We start from the raw sequence: 19,498 nt of genomic DNA on the forward strand, positions 1-19,498 counted from the left end.
GTGGTTAGGACTTGGCACTTTCACTACAGGGGCCCAGGTTCAATCCCTGGTTGGGGAACTAAGATCCCACAAGCCACACAGGCTGACCAATATATATACATGTTTCCATTTATGAAGTCATTATCCAAACTGTTAGTCCCTCAAATCTGAACTCCCTGTGATCTTTCTCCTTTCTCATCTATTTGTCACAGAGCCAAGAGAATGTTTTCTGAAAAATGTTTATCCAAAAATTTCCCTATTTATAAGTTCACAGCAGTTCCCACCAGTTATAAATCTGATCTGGCCCTATCTTAGGTTTTCACCATTATTTAGACATCATCTTCTGTCATTTATATGCACCTTTCATAAGTGTCCTACATATTACCTTGTCATATATAGGGTGAAATAAAAATTTATGATCACCAACAAAATGTACTTCTCAAAGTCTTCTTAGAAGAATTCCTATGGAGGATGGTCACAATTCTGATAATTCTTGGGCTCAATGGCAACTACAAGGATTAAATATAATTTAAACAAGTTTTGACAGTTTTTACCCTTTCAAACTTTCTTTGAAAACACTAGGTGGATGTCATCTGGTCCCACAGGTTTATTGATCACCCACTTTGTCAATCAGGCATTGAGGCGCCAATATATTTACCAGTAGTCTATCTAAAACCTCTAAGCCATCTATTTCTACAGAAGAAAAATCTTAATGTTTCCTCAGAATAATGTTTCAATTTGATGATATAAAATTCTAAAACTTCTTGGAAAATGTACATGCAAGTTTTTTTCAACAACGAAAATCAAGAATGTGAGGAGTCCCACAAGCCTTGACCTATTAAGTGACCCTGGAGAAATCAAAGTACCTTCAGCTAATCGATATCACTGATGTGTTTTCCCAATAGCCATCAAAATGACACTGATTCTGAGGAAACCATTTTCAACGTGAAAATGAAAGTGTCAGTTGCTCAGTCATGTCCAATTCTTTGAGACTCCATGGACTGTAGCCCACCAGGTTCCTCTGTCCATGGAATTCTCCAGGCAAGAATACTGGGTAGCCATTCCCTTCTCCAGAGGATCTTCCCGGCCCAGGGATTGAACCTGGGTTTCCTGCACTGCAGGTGGATTCTTTACCATCTGAGCCACCAGGGAAGCCTTTCAATGTGAAACACATCACAAATTTTCCCTTTACTGCTGTAAGAGTACAAAACATGTGCTCACCAACTTGCTTCAAGTGACTATAATTTTAAGAACACAACGAGGCTGTCAAAGAGGACCGTTACAGACTAAGAAAAATATAGACGTTCCAGTTGTATCTAAAGCAATAACTTGACAGAGCCGCAAAGACATAAGCCTTGGACCACCCTGTTGGTGAGGCAATGAACCAGAAACTAGGAAGCAGGAAACGAAAAAAGACAAAAGACAGAATCCAAAGCAAAAAATAAAAAGAAAGAAAGCAAGAAATAAAGAGAATAATCAGAGAGAAGGGCAGAGATGGTTAGTGCAGAGAGGTACAGAGAAAGAAACTACAAAGAGAGAGACAGAGCACAAACAACAGGGATACAAAGAGAAAGAGGAACCTGTGGCGGATTCATTTTGATATTTGGCAAAACTAATACAATTATGTACAGTTTAAAAATAAAATTAAAAAAAAAAAAAAGATTCACAACTGTTGAGAAGAAACACCTAAATTTCCTAGTGCTTCATGATGTAATTCAATACTAACTGTAGTCTTTTGATTACTGAAGATGTTCCTTGGGTTCATCCACAACACCAATTATCACAAACCTATAGTTATTAACCAGTGATATTGTCCACTAGTAAAACGGAGTCAGAGATTTGTTAAAGGAAAGGACAGGATGGAATGTGAGCTGGAAGAGGGCGTTTTTTAGAAAGGATACCTGGGAATTATCAACCTACATTATTTCATCATCAAGTCTCTAGGGAACACCATCCATACATTCAGGTTTAAAAAGAAAACTTCTTCCTAGAAGATTTTCAAAAAAAATTAAACTAATGGGACTTAAGGGTCTGACTATGCTAAAGGCTACACAAAGCAAATGAAAAAGAAGAGACATCATCCCTGCTTTCAGAAGTTTTGAAAGTTAAAAGATAAAAATGACAAATATTGTATATTATATTCAAACTAAAAACATATAAGTAAAAAGTAAAGACTTTACATTGTGTAAACATAAATCTAAGTGATTACCATAAGATTAGGGATGAAGAGATAACTGGATAATGTTTAAAAAGTATAAGATAAATGGTTTCCTTTCCTCTTGGAGCAAATGACAAATTACCCAGATGTCTACCTTAACCTCATGGCTCATGGACAGGCAGGTGGATCAAAGTGCTGGGCTAATTATACTCCTTAGTTTATAGTATACCATCCTCATTGGCCTCTTCAAGGCAAATGTCTTATTTGCTTGTTTTTAATTTATTTATTCTATTTCCCCACCTGGGGATCTGGCAAAGAGACTGAGAACCCCCAGGTAATTTGACTTTGGAGGCCAGTGGGATTTGGTTACAGAACTTCCACAGGACTGGGAAAACACACTCTTGGAGGGCACAAACAAAAGCTTGTGTTCACCAGGACACAGGAGAAAGGAACAGTGTCCACAGAAGAGACTGAGCCAGACTTGCCTGTGAGTGTCCAGGAGTCTCTGACGGAGGCATGCGTTGGCAGTGGCCTGCTGCAGGGTCAGGGGCACTAAATACAACAGCACGTGCACAAGTCCCTTTAAAGGAGGTCACCATTAGCCTCATTACCCCTACTATAATTTGGCCTCAGGCCAAACAACAGTAAGGGAACACAGCCCCACCAATCAACAGAAAATTGGATTAAAGATTTACTGAGCATGGCCCCACGCATCCATCAGAGGGAAGACAGAAAGAAAACCACAATCACAGAAAACTAAGCAAACTGATCACATGGACCACAGCCTAACTCAATGAAACTATGAGCCATGCCCTGTAAGGCCACCCAAGACGGACGGCTATGAGCCATCCGTTTAGACAAAACGAGGTCCACTGGAGAAGGGAATGGCAAACCACTTCAATATTCTTGCCTTGAGAACTCCATGAACAGTATGAAAAGGCAAAAAGTAATTGTACCCAAGTACTTCAATTTGGACTCTTTTGTTGACTATGAGGGCTACTCCATTTCTTCTATGGGATTCTTGCCCACAGTAGTAGATATAATGGTCATCTGAATTAAATTCACCGATTCCAGTCCATTTTAGTTCACTGACTCCAAAATATCAATGTTCACTCTTGCCATCTCCTGTTTGACCACTTCCAATTTACCTGGATTCATGGACCTAACATTCCAGGTTTCTATGCAATATTGTTCTTTACAGCATCAGACTTTACTTCCATCACCAGTCACATCCACAACTGGGTGTTGTTTTCACTTTGGTTTCATCTCTTCATTCTTTTTGGAGCTATTTCTGGTTCCAAATTAGGAAAGGAGTACATCAAGGATGTATATTGTCACCCTGCTTATTTAACTTATATGTGGAGTACATCATGTGAAATGCAGGGCTGGATGAAGCACAGCTGGAATCAAGATTGCTGGGAGAAATATCAATAACCTCAGATATGCAGATGACACCACCCTTATGGCAGAAAGTGAAGAGGAACTAAAGAACCTCTTGATGAAAGTGAAAGAGGAGAGTGAAAAAGCTGGCTTAAAACTCAACATTCAGAAAACTCAGATCATGGCATCTGGTCCCATCACTTCATGGCAAATAGAAGGGGAAACAATGGAAACAGTGAGAAACTATTTTCTTGGGCTCCAAAATCACTGCAGATGGTGACTGCAGTCGTGAAATTTAAAGATGCTTGCTCCTTAGAAGGAAAGCTATGACTAACCTAGACAGCATATTAAAAAGCAGACACATTATTTTGCTAACAAAGGTCCATCAAATCAAAGCTATGGCTTTTCCAGTAGTCATGTATGGATGTGAGAGATGGACCAGAAAAAAAGTTGAGTGCCAAAGAATTGACGCTTCTGAACTGTGGTGTTGGAGAAGATTCTTGAGAGTCCCTTGGACAACAAGGAGATCAAACCAGTCAATCCTTAAGGAAATTAGTCCTGAATATTCATTGGAAGGACTGATACTGAAGTTGAAATTCCAACCACTTTGGCCACAATGCAAAGAACTGACTCATTGGAAAAGACCCTGATGCTGGGAAAGACTGAAGGCAGCAGGAGAAGGGGACGACAGAGGATGAGATGGTTGGATGGCATCACTGACTCAGTAGACATTAGTTTGAGCAAGGTATGGGAGATGGTGATAGACAGGGAAGCCTGGTGTGCTGCAGTCCATGAGATCACAAAAGTCAGACACAAGTTAGTGACTGAACTGAACTGAACTGAACCAACTCTATTTTACCCCCATTCTTCATTCCTACTTCCAACCCATGTCCTGGGTAGGTAACTATTCTAAAGATGTTTTTTGCATATATGTCTTCTTGTAAAATATGAACTATAATTCTGCATACATGAAAAACTATATTTTTATGTATGCAACTATATTATGTATGCCATTCTATTTTTATTTTATTACACAGCTTTATACATGTAAGATATAACAATATAATACATTTATGTTGAGATATATATATATATATATATATATATATATATATATATATATATATATTGTCCAGTTGGTTGCTTCCAGCTTCTGTATAGCATACCCTGGGGGGCATCTACCACATTTCACATGTCTCCTCTCCCAGTGATGGACCTCCAGATGAACCTTACCCCCACAAATAAGGCTACAATAATCATCCTGCATTCATGCCCTTAGGTAGTACATATGTGTACCTGTGTGAAAATTTCTTTGGGAAATACACTAAGGAAGTGAACTACTTGCTCACTGAGTATGAAAATATATTTAAGTGGACTAAATATTACCAGTTTGCTCTCCAGAATGGTGGCACCATGCTTCATGCCCACCAATCAATGTATAAGGGTCCCTATGTCACCACAGCACTACCAATACATTTTTACATCTCAGCTGTAAAATTATCTCATTATTTTTAAAACTTGCATTGATCTGATTACCATTAAGTTAAGATCTCTTTATACACTTGTCAACTTTCAGGCTTCCTCTTCTTTAAACTGCTTATTCAGAGCCTTAGTCCATTTTTCTAATAGGGTTACTGCCTTTTTCTTGTTGATTTCCAGTACTTCATAGCCTACATGTTAATCTAATAACAATTTTAGACAGTGTTAATATCTTCTCCCATTTCTCCATCTGCCTAACAGCTTTGTTGATGGTATCTTTCATTGAATAGTAACTTTTAATTCTGATGCAATCAAATTCAGGGATGTTTTCATCTTGTGGTTTGTGCTTTTTAAGTTATGTTTGTGTGAGAGTGTTAAGGCACATAGGAGACAGATATAGTGTCCCTCTTCTTGAGGAAACAACCAAGAGGAAAACAGATACACCTGCAAAGTATTGGCAGAAAGATCCACCAAGAGGCAAGGTGAAGAGGGAAGGTCATTGAGAAGCTATGACTTGAGACATGACTCTGCCACATATTACGTGCTGTGTTACTTTGGACAAAGTGCTGAACCTCCCAGAGCCTGCAATGTGTAAAGAGTGAACAACACCTATCCCAAAAGACAACATAAGTTACAGAATCTGCCAATGACTCATGTATAATAGATGCACTCTCAGTAAATGTGAGTTCCTTTATCCCCTTTCTTCTCATTCCCAATCCTGATGTGATGCTGAAGAACGAATTTGCAACTTGGGACACTTTAGAATCAGATCCTTCAGCTGACCCCACACCTCCAAATTCCAAGTACCATCGGTGGACATAGGCTCTTGAGAGCACTTCTGCCCATATTGCATTAGGTATCAGACAAAGATTAAGTCCTGACAAAACAAAAAAACAAACCAATAAAAAACAAAGTGAAAATGCTCTTTTCCTGATGATGCCAAAGGAAGAAAAGTGGACAGGTGCAAACAAATAATTATCTGATGATAAGATCTTGGGCATAAATTAGTTAGCACCTCGCTAAGAAATGGATCAAATGTAGAAGGCCTTCATTTGATGGATGTGCTGGGAGTATGCAGGAGGGCTATTTTAAATTCCCATAAGATTAATATGGTAAGAATTTGGTACAAGATTATGCTGTAGCTTTCCAGGCTTTCTGATCCATGTTGCTAAAATTTTCAAAAAGAATACACTGGTAAACAACCTCACCGTGATTTGATTGATGTTCATTTATCCTCCTCTTTCTTTCATGCCTTTACCTCAGATGCAAAGCAAACTTTAAATATCTTTTTAAAATCTGTAATATTTATCACAATCTACTCATCAAATCAATATCTAATTAATATGCATTAGTTTTACATTACTAGGTGCCATGCTGAAGGAGATACAAAGATAATGAAGATGTGCTTTTCCCTGGAGTAGGTCACAATTTCTCAAGAGATAATCATGTAAACAACTAACTATAGTAACCTGTGATCACTGTATAATACAAGCAAACAACGTGCTATGAGAATGAAGATGAAAGAACAATTACATTTATTTAGGTTTGTGTTCAAGAAAGGCTGAGAGAAGAGAGCCACCTTAAAAGAGTCTTTAAAATGGGTAGGAATTCTCTAAACAGAGAAGGGTTGGGTTGGGTTAGGATTAGGGTTGGGTTAGCAGAGATCCAGGCAGCAGTTTGTAAGTCAAGGAGGAATGAATATGTCCAGGCAAGAGCAGTTAGGATCATGTGGCTGAAGTTCAAGGTGGATGGCTTGGGAGAAACTAGACACAAGCCTAGAAACACAGCCTGGGGTCACTTTTTAAAAGGTCATAAGGATCTGAACTATACTCTGAAAAATGAAAAGCATTTAGGTAAGGGAGTTACACAGTGAGATCTCTATTTCACAAAGACAACTGAATCAGCAGTATGGAAACTGATTAAAATGAGACCGGAGTCAGGAGTCAGGAAAATCAGTTAGGAAGCAATTATAACACTGTAGGCAGGAGAACCCTGAGAATAGAGAAGTGGAGTCATGTGACATTTAAGTCTTGGTGACCAACTGAATGCTGGAGTGAGATAAATGGAAAGATTCATTCAACAAATATTTCTTAAATCTTTTCTGTATATGAGATACTATGTTAAGAGCTAAGACAGAGTTTATCAACTTTGGCACAACTGGCATTTTAGAATGGATGATTATTTGATGTGGGGTAAAGGGAGGCTTGTTCTGTACACTGTGAGATGTTTAGCAGTATTCCTGACCTCTACCCATTAAAGGCACTGCCTCTCAGTCACGACCATCGAAAATGTGTCCAGACATTGCCAAATTTCCCCTAAGGAGCAAATTATCCCCAGTTGAGAACCACTGAAACTGGGATCTCTAATTCTAAGAGGCTTATTACATTTAGAGAAATGCTTATGACATACACAAGTATAGGGTACAAAAAAGGGAGAAAAAAGGAAGTTGTCAATACTTCTTTGGGGATGAGTAAGCACAGAAAAAATCTCCATAGAAAAGGAGACATTAAAGCTGAATCCTTAAATAAGGGCATTCCTGGCATGGAAAAACAGACTGGTTCCAAATAGGAAAAGGAGTACGTCAAGGCTGTATAGTGTCACCTTGTCACCCTGCTTATTTAACTTCTATGCAGAGTACATCATGAGAAACGCTGGGCTGGATGAAGCACAAGCTGGAATCAAGATTGCCAGGAGAAATATTAACAACCTCAGATATGCAGATGACACCACCCTTATGGCAGAAAGTGAAGAGGAACTCAAAAGCCTCTTGATGAAAGTGAAAGAGGAAAGTGAAAAAGTTGGCTTAAAGCTCAACATTCAGAAAACTCAGATCATGGCATCTGGTCCCATCACTTCATGGCAAATAGATGGGTAAACAGTGGAAACAGTGTCAGACTTTATTTTTCTTGGCTCCAAAATCACTGCAGATGGTGACTGCAGCCATGAAATTAAAAGACACTTGGTCCTCGGAAGAAAAGTTATGACCAACCTAGACAGCATATTAAAAAGCAGAGACACTACTTTGCCGACCAAGGTCCATCTAATCAAGGCTATGGTTTTTCCATTAGCCATGTATGGATATGAGAGTTGGACTATAAAGAAGGCTGAGTGCCAAAGAACTGATGCTTTTGGACTACAGTGTTAGAAAAGACTCTTGAGAGTCCCTTGGACTGCAAGGAGATCTAACCAGTCTGTCCTAAAGGAAATCAGTCCTGAATATTCATTGGAAGGACTGATGCTGAAGCTGAAACTCCAATACTTTGGCCACCTGCTGCGAAGAACTGACTCATTTGAAAAGACCCTGATGCTGGGAAAGATTGAAGGCGGGAGGAGAAGGGGACAACAGAGGATGAGATGGTTAGATGGCATCACCAACTTGATGGACTTGAGTTTGCATAAACTCTGGAAGTTAGTGATGGACAGGGAGGCCTGGCGTGCTGCAGTTCATGGGGTCTCAAAGAGTTGGACACAACTAAGCGACTGAACTGAACTAAACTGGCAGGTGACAAAAACATGAAGGTAAGATACCAAATCCAATATTAGCAAAATTTTGAGGCTCTGAGCCTGAGCACCTGGGTGGTTGGCAATGATATTAATGAAGATGAGAAACACTGGAGAGACAGGATGCTCAATTTGTGGGTTTGCAAGACAACCAGTAGTTCTCAGAAATGCACGTAGAAAGTCTTCCTCCAGTTTTCCCCAGGTAGCTCTCAGTCTTAACCCGGACACACAAATTAATATACACTATAATACTCAAGTCTAGAAATGGAAAGCTTAAAAACATTAGCTCCAGTTACATAAGGAATCTGCTCCATAGCATGTGCCTAGAATACTTCTCTTTTAATATTTTGATCATCTTCACCCATCCCTTGTGGATTCTCAGAAAAACAACAGCCTTTCTAATCTAGAGAGATGTTATAGAATTATATGTCAGCCATTTTTCATTTTATAAGTGACAAAATTAAGGCCATAGAGATTAAATGACTGGGCCAAGGTCACAAAACTAGGTGGCTAAACCAAGGATACAGCATGGGTTTCCAGGGAGATGAGCTCTGCACCATAATACCTGTACCTAGAGGTCCTTTTATGCAGACCTTACCCTATCTCCTGGGGGAATTACACCTGATCCAGCCTAACTCTCCAGTCTTCTCAGAGCTTAAAATAGCCCAGTTGCCAGAGAATTGCTTATGTACCTTGAGCTCCATGGAAGAGGGAATGGGGTGAAAGTGAGTCTTAGAACACCACAGTAGACTCCAATGAGTAAAATTCACTTCCCCTTGGGTTTTTAAGGCCCCAGTGGAAATCAGTAACTTGGCTTAGTTTTCCCAGGCAGGGAGCCAGGGAAGAGCAGGCCCATCTACAAATAGAAGAAATAAGGATAAAAAAGAAAGGGAAATGAGAAAAAATGTTCAAAATAAGGTACAGACACGGGTATCATCACAGTACAGGTACCAGCAACTCTTGAGACAGATCAGCTTCAGTCAAATGGATAAAAAAGGAAATCTTAGAAGTGAAAATAACATTAAGTTATTTGTATGTGAGGCAATATAGTCTAATGACTAAAAGCACAAACTCTGGAATTTGACACTTGTTCACGCCTGAACTTGGCCTCTCACTAGTTGTGTAACCCTGGGCAAATTGTCTAATCTTCTGCAGTCTGCTTTTCTCATTTGTTGAAAACAAAACAAACAAAAACCTGTAGACCTTTAAAGACAGTTAAGAGGGTTAAAAAGGAAATATATAAGTACACACACACACACACACACACACACACACCCCAGTATCTAACACAGATGAGCAGTAACAGAAGGCAATTAGGCAAACTCCTAGTTTACAATATAGAACCCAAGTGGAGGGCTCTCTAAAACCTTAGAGGACTCTTCCAATTATTCATACAGCCTCAGAGAGATCACAACTAGCCATCCCAGTGGTATATCCAGAATGCTGGAGTGAGAAACTTGGCAGATCTTCTTCCCTATGAAACATTTAACTGGGAAAAAATATTTTTAAAAAATCACTTAAAGTCTCTCAACATTGTCCTAAGGGCATATAGCAAGTAGAGCAACACTCATTCAAGAAAACACTCTATTAATAAATCTAAGTTAGAATTATGAGTCTGTAGCTTTTGGCAATGATCTGATTCCTTCTCCCATCCCCAGTTCCATGTTATAGAAACTCTATTATGGTCACTTCAACCATTTCTCTACCCAGCCTCTACTTGTCTGATAGAAACACTACACCAAGTATAGCCATGAGAGGACTGGAACCTGACCTGAACATCTTAGCTAGTTCATAGGCAGAGGTCCCACGGTGGGACAGGCAAGCTGAAAAGACCAGTAGCTACCACTCTTCCCTTCTAGCACCTGCCAGGGATGTCACTCTAGGGAAGCAGGCCACTATCACTGTGCTGAGCTCCTGGGAACTCCCAGGGAAGAGGTAAGCCAGGTGGATGAACTTCTTAACCAGGAACAAGGTTCTTAACCAGGGTGGTGATTTTATTTGGAACAGAAAACAGAGAATTCCATACCTGAGGATGTTGTTGCAAATGATGGAGAGCTTGGGAGATACTGATACTTCATGATACTGGGAGTTTCATGATACTGCTAGCAATAAGCTAAATGGAAGAACAATCAGAAAAAACAGCAACAACAACAACAACAACAAAAAACAGAAGGAGAAATAACAACCAAGAAAAGCCCTCCCTGGATCACAACAAACCCTGGGTTTGGGAAGGCTATATGCACATGTTCCTACTTAGAAACAATTGAAACTGGACATGGGTCAGATTGAAAACATTTTCCAAGCTGCACACAGATCCCTCAACAAAGGGCAGAGGCCCTACTGGCACAAGAGGCTTAAGTGCAACCTCTAACCAAATACTGGCTGTAAAATAAGCTATTCTGACACAGTGGAAAATACTATTAAACTGGGCTTAATATTAAAATCATATGCATCCTCACAAGCTGGAACGCTATGTGCATGTCCAAGGCTGTGACCTCTCAAGACTGATTGGAGAAGAGATGTTCAAGCTACTAGGCCCTGACTGAACCCGGGGCAAAAACATAATTCATTAGTTTTAATAACAGCCCTTAAACAACATAAATATCCAACAATAAGGGGTAAAAATATAACTGGCTAAGGGGACCTAAGCACAACCTTTGACCAGTAAGTGGCTTGTACAGACCTCAGGATGACACCTAGAGAGCCAGACTAAAGGGAAATAAAAGCAGTGTGAATAGGGACATCTGAATCTGTACACTTCGGGAGAAAGAGACTTCACAAAGTTAGTAAAACTAACTCATTAAGCAAATGAAGGACAAAACAATAAAAACAACATCAACCTCCAGTGGGCAGTGGAGAAGGAGCAAGAATCAGTATTCAGAATTGCTAAAATACATTATTTAAAATCAGTTTTAAACAACAACAAAAATAAATGGGACATGAAAAGAAGTAGGCAAGTGTGACCAATACACACACAAAAAAGCAGGCAAGAGAAACTGCCTGGAGGGGGTTAGTTGTCACGGACATAGACTTCGAAGCAGCTATTATAAACATGCTCAAGGAACTAAAGAATTAAAAGAAGGTATGACGACAATGTTTCATCAAATGGAGAATACCAATCAAAAGACGAAAATGAGAAAAAAGGCCAAAAGTTAATTGTGGAGTTGAATGGCAAAACCAGTACAATATTGTAAAGTAATTAGTCTCTAATTAAAATAAATAAATTTTTTAAAAAAGAGGAGAAAAAAGTAAAATAACTGAAAAGAAAAATTCAGTAGAGGGACTCAGTAGTATATTTAAGCTATCAGAAGAAAGAACTAATGAATTTAATGATAGATTGATACAGATTATGCAATCTGAAGAAAGGAGAGAGGGGGGAAAGAGAGGAAGAAAATAGGCAGAGCCTCAGAGAAGTGTGGGACATCATTAAGTGCACCAACATACTCATAACTGAAGTACCAGAAGGAGAAAAGAGCAAAGAGAGGGTAGAAAATATATGTATAGGAAAAAAAAGTTGAAAATTACCCAAATTGATGGAAAATATTAATCTATAAATGAAGTTCCACAACCTCTAATCAAGATAAAAGGAAAGAGTTTCCCACCTAGATACATCAAAATCAAAACACTGAAAACTGGAAACAAAGATAAAAATCTTGAAATCAGTAAGAGCAAAATGACTTGTCACGTAGAAGCATAGCTCATTTTACTGTCCTTCTCATATACTGCATTTTTCTTTTTAACAAACTGAAGGCTTATGGCAATCCTGTGTTGAGCAAGTCCACTGGTGCCATTTCCAACAGCATTATTTTTTAATTAAGGCATGCACATTTTTTAGACATACTGATACTACCCACTTAATGGACTATCAGATCAGATCAGATCAGTCACTCAGTCGGGTCCGACTTTTTGCGACCCCATGAATCGCAGCACGCCAGGCCTCCCTGTCCATCACCAACTCCTGGAGTTCACTCAGACTCACGTCCATCGAGTCAGTGATGCCATCCAGCCATCTCATCCTCTGTCGTCCCCTTCTCCTCCTGCCTCCAGTCCCTCCCAGCATCAGAGTCTTTTCCAATGAGTCAACTCTTAGCATCAGGTGGCCAAAGTATTGGAGTTTCAGCTTTAGCATCAGTCCTTCCAAAGAACATCCAGGACTAATCTCCTTTAGAATGGACTGGTTGGATCTCCTTGCAGTCCAAGGGACTCTCAAGAGTCTTCTCCAACACCACAGTTCAAAAGCATCAATTCTTTGGCGCTCAGCCTTCTTCACAGTCCAACTCTCACATCCATACATGACCACTGGAAAAACCATAGCCTTGACTAGATGGACCTTTGTTGGCAAAGTAATGTCTCTGCTTTTGAATATGCTGTCTAAGTTGGTCATAACTTTCCTTCCAAGGAGTAAGCGTCTTTTAATTTCATGGCTGCAATCACCATCTGCAGTGATTTTGGAGCCTAAAAAAATAAAGTCTGACACTGTTTCCACTGTTTTCCCATCTATTTCCCATGAAGTGATGGGGCCAGATGCCATGATCTTCATTTTCTGAATGTTGAGCTTTAAGCCAACTTTTTCACTCTCCTCTTTCACTTTCATCAAGAGGCTTCTGCCATAAGGGTGGTGTCATCTGCATATCTGAGGTCATTGATGTTTCTCCTGGCAATCTTGATTCCAGCTCGTGCTGGAATTATCCTTCAATTAAAAATAAATAAACTAAAAAAAGGATCCAATGAATTTTCAGGGCAGGAATAGAGACACAGACCTAGAGAACAGACTTTGGACACAGCAGGGTAATGAACTGTTGTTTAGTCGCTCAGTCACGTCCGACTCTTTGAGACCCCATGGACTGCGGCACACCAGGCCTCCTACACCATCACCAAGTGGGATTTATCCCAGGAATGTAAGGTTGGTTTAACATCTGAAAATCAATAAATGAAATGTATCCAATTCAATGGGGAAAAAGTAGTCTTTTCAACAGGTAATGCTAAGACAAATGAATAACCACAGCAAAAGAACAAAGTTGGATTCCTACCTCACATCTAAAATTAACTCACAAACCTAAATGTAAAAGCAAAAGTTATAGAACTCTTAGAAGAATAAATAAAAATAAGAATAAAACAGGAATAAATCTTTGTGACCTGGTTTCGGCAATGGTTTCTTAAATATAACAGTAAAAGTACAATCAACAGAAAACAATTAGAGGAACTGTGCTAATTCAGAATTAAAGACATTTCTGCAGGAAATACTACCATCAAGAAAGTTTAAAAAAAAAAAACACACAAAAACAATCCATAGAATGAGAAAGAACATTAGTAAATCACACTGATAAGAGACTTGCATCCAGAATACATGAAGAGCTTATGCAATTCAATAATAAAAATTCAACTAGCACAATTAAAAACTGGGCAAAGTGATTCCCCTGGTGGCCCAGGGGTTGAGAATACACCTGCCAATGCAGGGGACACAGGTTCAATCCCTGGTCCAGGAAGATTCCACACGCCAAACAGCAACTAAGCCCGTGGCCACAACTACTGAGCCCACGTGCCTAGAGCCCATGCTGTGTAATAAGAGAAGCCACTGCAACGAGATGCCGATGCTCTGCAACCAGAGAGTAGCTCCCACTCGCTGCAACTAAAGAAAGCCCACACACAGTACAAAACCCAGTACAGTCAATAATAAATAAACAACTTAAAAAAACTGGACAAAGGTTTCAAATAAATATTTCTCTGAAAAAGATGCACAAATGGCAAACAAGAACATGGAAAGGTGCCCAAAATCATTAGCCATTAGAGAAGTGCAAACGGAAACCACAATGAACATCACTTCATACCCACTAGAACAGCTGTAACCAAAAAGGCAGAAAACAAGTTCTGACACATATGTATAAAAATTAGAACACATGAGTGAAAATGTAAAATGGTGTGGTCAATTTGGAAAACAGCTTGGCAATTCCTCTGAAAGTTAAACAAAGAGTTATCACATACACAAGCAATTTCACTCTTTGGTATATACTCAAGAGAAATAAAGTACATACAAAAAACTTACACATGAATGTTTATAGCATTATTCTTAATAGCTGAAAGGTGGGAAAAAATGTTCATCAGTTGATCTATGGATAAATAAAATACAGTATATCTATAAAATGGAAAATTTTTCAATAATAAAAATGAATTAAGTATTGAACATGCTACAACGTGGATGAACCTAAAATACATGCTATGTGAAAAAATTCAGTCACAAAAGAAAATACTAGTGTATTACTTCATTCATGTGAATTATCCAAAAAAGGCAAATCCATAAAGACAGGAAATAAATTAGTGGTTGCCTGGGGCTTAGGTAGGAAAGGGATGAAGCATGACTGCTGATGAGTATAAAGTTTCTTCACGGGGTGATGAAATGTTCTTCAGTTAAGATTGTGCTAGTTCTGTGAATACATTAAAAACCACTAAAGTGTAAATGGGTGAGTCATTATGATATGGGAATTATATCTCAATAAAGATTTTTTTTTTTTGGCTGTGCCCAGTGGCATGCAGAACCTTAACTTCCCATCCAGGGATCAAACCTGTGCTCTCTGCAGTAGAAATGGGGGGTCTTAACCACTGAACCACCAGGGAAGTCCTGATACCTCAATGAAGATGCTTTTTTTTTTTTAATTTATTTTATTTATTTTAATTGGAGGCTAATTACTTTACAATATTGTATTGGTTTTGCCATATATCAACATGAATCTGCCACGGGTGTACACATGTTCCCCATCCTGACCCCCCCCTCCCTCCTCCCTCCCCGTACCATCCCTCTGGGTCATCCCAGTACACCAGCCCTGAGCATCCTGTATCATGCATACCTGGACTGGCAATTTGTTTCACATATGATATTATACATGTTTCAATGCCATTCTCCGAAATCATCCCACCTCGCCCTCTCCCACAGAGTCCAAAAGACTGTTCTATACATCTGTGTCTCTTTTGCTGTCTTGCATACAGGGTTATCGTTACCATGAAGATGCTTTTTAAAAGCTGACCATCTGCTTCTCTACTGGATGTTTCTCTTGGCATTAGAGAAGGTCAAAAGTTTTTAGAAAAGCTCAACTTTTTTTTTTTTTATCAACTACAGTTAACCCTTGAACAACACAGGTTTTAACTGCACAGGTCCACTTACACATAGATTTTTTTTTCAATAGTAAATACAACAGTACTACATGATCTGTAGTTGGTTGAATATGCAGATGCAGAAACTCATGGATACAGAAGAACCAAAGCATATATGGAGGGATGACTATAAGTTCTATGCAGATTTTTAACTGTGTGGAGGGTTGGTGCACCAACTCTACTATAGTTACTTTGCCATAGGAAAACTGTCCATGAATATATGCATAGTCCATGAACAATCCATTACTGATCAGTGGCTCACTGTTGGCTGCTTATACATTCCTGATCTAAGCATTTATATTGTCTGATGAAGCTGAGCCAGAGTGCTGCTGAGTAAAGACAGAACTCCATCCTAGACAACTCTTTACATTAGAGGCCTTGGGTTCTGTTAAAATAACTACTTGAAATCAATTCAATGTGCAAGACTCTGTCCCCTATTTCATTAATTTTAAGAAGTTCTGTTCATTGAGGCCACTTGAAAGAAATCATAACTTTGTGACCTATTTATATATATTGCATTCTCTACAAAATGATACTAATGTTATACTAGATAGAAATTATTAAGTGATTCAGTTCATAAGTATCATGGACCAATAGTAGATGCTTCATTTTAAAAAGTGACACTTTCAGAAAAGAGAGGGAGAAAAGGGAAGGGGAGAAAAAAGAGTATGAGTAAAGCACTCATGAAGCCAATGAAATGGAAAATGATTCTTTCTTTTTATCACCCAATTATAATGTGAACCATGCACACTATAATCAGTTATGTCACATGGCATTAGTTTTATAATGAACACAGCAAATTGACTTGAAAAAGCAAACCATACCTTCTGGGGGCGTTCCAATGCTGCTGCCAAGACCCAAAATAGCCATCTTGTGAATCCTCGGCTCCAGCATCACAGCAGATTCCTCTCCCCTCTCCCAGTGGGGTATTTTGACAGGCTCCAGGTGGACGTTCTCCAAGCCATCTCCCTTCAGGTTTTGCTGCATGATCTCGATGGCTCTTTCTAGGTTCTTGGAGCCACTTAGTCTGGGCCCAACAGTATCAACCAGAAGTGCCAGCCGCTCATAGGATCTGTTCTGGGCTTTACCATAAACAGTAAGGTTGATGATTGATTTAGCAACATCTCCATAGTGGGCTATTTCTTCTTTGATTTCTTGAAAAGTCCTCTGAGAGGGGCCATTCCCATATATAGCTTTCCCAGAGGCCAGGGGTAAAAGGTGAACAACACCGACAAACATGAAGAGAAGGAACTTCATTGTTTTTCCAGTCAGTTTTCTTCCTAAAATCATCTGTGTAAGGAAGAAATGTGTGTTAGGAGAAAAGAATCTCACAACTACCTGCCCATAACCCAGGGACTGCTTTTCAAATAGGAAAAACTGGTACCCTTATCAACTGGTACCCAGTTTCCATCAAATTCATAACTCCCAGGAATGAAGGAAAGAGACAGCAGTTGTCCTTATTGATAGCTTAGCATTTATTAAAACCACAAATCACATATTACCTAGAAATCAGTTTAAAATCTGCCAAAAAATGATAATAGGAAGATAACTAGGAAAGAGAGGAAGAAATAGTGGTAACAGTGATAGGAATGTGCTGTGCTGTGCTTAATCATGTCCGACTCTTTGTGACCCCATGAACTGCAGCTTGGCAGGCTCCTCTGTCCATGGGATTCTCCAGGCAAGAATACTGGAGTTGGTTGCCACGCCCTCCTCCAGGGGATCTTCCCAACCCAGGTCTCCTGCATCGCAGGCAAATTCTTTACCGACTGAGCCACCAGGGAAGCCCAGTGATAGGGCTAGGGCAGTGTTATCTGCTACCCCTTTTTCTGAACAGTAGTAGTGCTCAGTTGTGTCCAGCTCTTTGCAACCCCATGGACTGTAGCCCCCCAAGGCTCCTCTGTCTATGGGATTGGAGTGGGTTGCCATTGGCTTCTCCGGGGGATCTTTCTGACCCAGGGATCGAACCCACATCTCTTGCATCTCCTGCATTGGCAGGCAGATTCTTTACCACTAATGCCACCTGGAAAGCCCTTCTTCTAAACAGAATATGACCCAAATCCATTTCAGAGTTCCCTCTGCCTGAAAGGCCTATTGGAACTCATCCTTTGAGGCCCTTTCACATGTTACCTTTTCTTGATCCTCTCCCTAACCCTATCCCCTCCACATCCTTTAATCCTCACAACTCTATAAGACAGTTTCTTATTATTACCTTCATATTAGAATTGAGGATTCTGAGATAGTGAGAGATTAAGTAACTTTCCAAAGACACACAAAGACTTTCTAGCTCTAGAGACCATGATGTAAACAGTGCTACTCAAAGTATGGTTTGTGGACCAATGCCAGTCCACAGCTGTTTTTCCACAAAATATAAATACAAAGATTAAGAATAAACATATTCAGGGCTTCCCTGGTGGTCCAGTGATGAAGGATCCACCTTGAAATGCAGGGGGCACGGGTTCTATCCCTGGTCGGGGCACATCCCATGTGCTGCAGGGGAACTAAGCCCATGAACCACGACTACTCCACAACTACTAAGCCCGTGCTCTGGAGCCGCCAGCTGCAAGTACTGAGCCCACATGCTGAAACTACTAAGGCCCAAGCACCCTCAACCCTGTGCTCCTCAACAAGAGAAGCCACCCCAGTGAGAAGCCTGGGCACCGCTAGAGAAAGTCAGAGAGCGGCAACAAAGACCGAGCGCAACCGAAAATAGAGTAAACACACTTAGTGCTGTGCAACACAGTAGCTAATAGTCTAATGAGGTGATTACAATTTAAATTAAATTAAATAATCAGCTTCTCAGTCACACTAGCTGCATTTCAAATGCTCAGTACCCACATGTGACTAGTGGATGTTGCATTGGGCAGCACAGCAAGAACATTCTATCATCATAGGAAGTTCCACTGAATAGCACTAGCCCAGACACCTTTATAGACAATTGACAGAACAACGGTGTATTTGTCAAATCTAGTAACTAAAAAATCGTACTTTCCTTTGTATAACTCATTTTATTTTTCTAATTCACTATTATATTTTGCAAAAGTATCAGTCTGAAACAAATTCTAAATTTAAGAATCTGGTCCTTCATGACAGATATTTTGAGAAGCATAGTCATAAACTACTATAAGAATAAATTCCAAATTCAGACAGACAGCATACAAGGCCTCTCAAAATATGGTTCCAACAACCACCTCAAGCTCATCTCTCCACCTGCCCCTCTAGAGTGCACACGTTTCACTCTCATTCTCATTTCTTCTCTCTCCCTCTCTCTCTCTCACATGCACCGACACATGTACACCCCTAAGCTTTGAGAAATTGAGCACCTAAAGTGTGGCTAGTCCAAACTGAGATGTTTTGTACATGTAAAACATATACCTGATTTGATCTTTAAAATCAACTACTTCATACTTAAGTATGAGCAAACAACATAAATATTTCAGATATACTGGATTAAATATATTATTACTAATCTCACCTATTTCTTTTTACTTTTTAATATGGCTATTAGAAATTTTTACCTTATATAACATTTATATTTATAATTAGCAATATTCTACCTACACTGAAGTGGACCCTGTTCTTCAAATACCCAGGTCCTTTCATAACTCTGGGACTCTACTTACGTTTATTCCCTTTTATTGCAAGGACCTTCCTTCTCTCTTTTTTTTTTTTTAATTTTATTTTTAAACTTTACATAATTGTATTAGTTTTGCCAAATATCAAAATGAATCCATCACAGGTATACATATGCTCCCCATCCTGTACCCTCCTCCCTCCTCCCTCCCCATACCATCCCTCTGGGTCATCCCAGTGCACTAGCCCCATGCATCAAGTATTGTGTATCAAACCTGGAGTGGC

At 39.5% G+C, this 19,498-nt stretch overlaps 1 protein-coding gene across 5 annotated transcripts in view; it reads right to left on the bottom strand.

The window, feature by feature from the left end:
- CPQ (carboxypeptidase Q) overlaps window positions 1-19,498 on the bottom strand; it is a 561,177-nt gene that overhangs the window by 411,830 nt on the left and 129,849 nt on the right. For all 5 annotated transcript variants that reach the window (XM_027561488.1, XM_027561487.1, XM_027561486.1 and 2 more), the window contains exon 2: window positions 16,468-16,933. In XM_027561488.1, the coding sequence (XP_027417289.1) occupies window positions 16,468-16,933 (466 nt within the window). The remainder of the gene's footprint in view (window positions 1-16,467; window positions 16,934-19,498) is intronic.

The sequence above is a fragment of the Bos indicus x Bos taurus genome, chromosome 14, assembly GCF_003369695.1.
Source record: "Bos indicus x Bos taurus breed Angus x Brahman F1 hybrid chromosome 14, Bos_hybrid_MaternalHap_v2.0, whole genome shotgun sequence".
Lineage (NCBI taxonomy): Eukaryota > Metazoa > Chordata > Mammalia > Artiodactyla > Bovidae > Bos > Bos indicus x Bos taurus.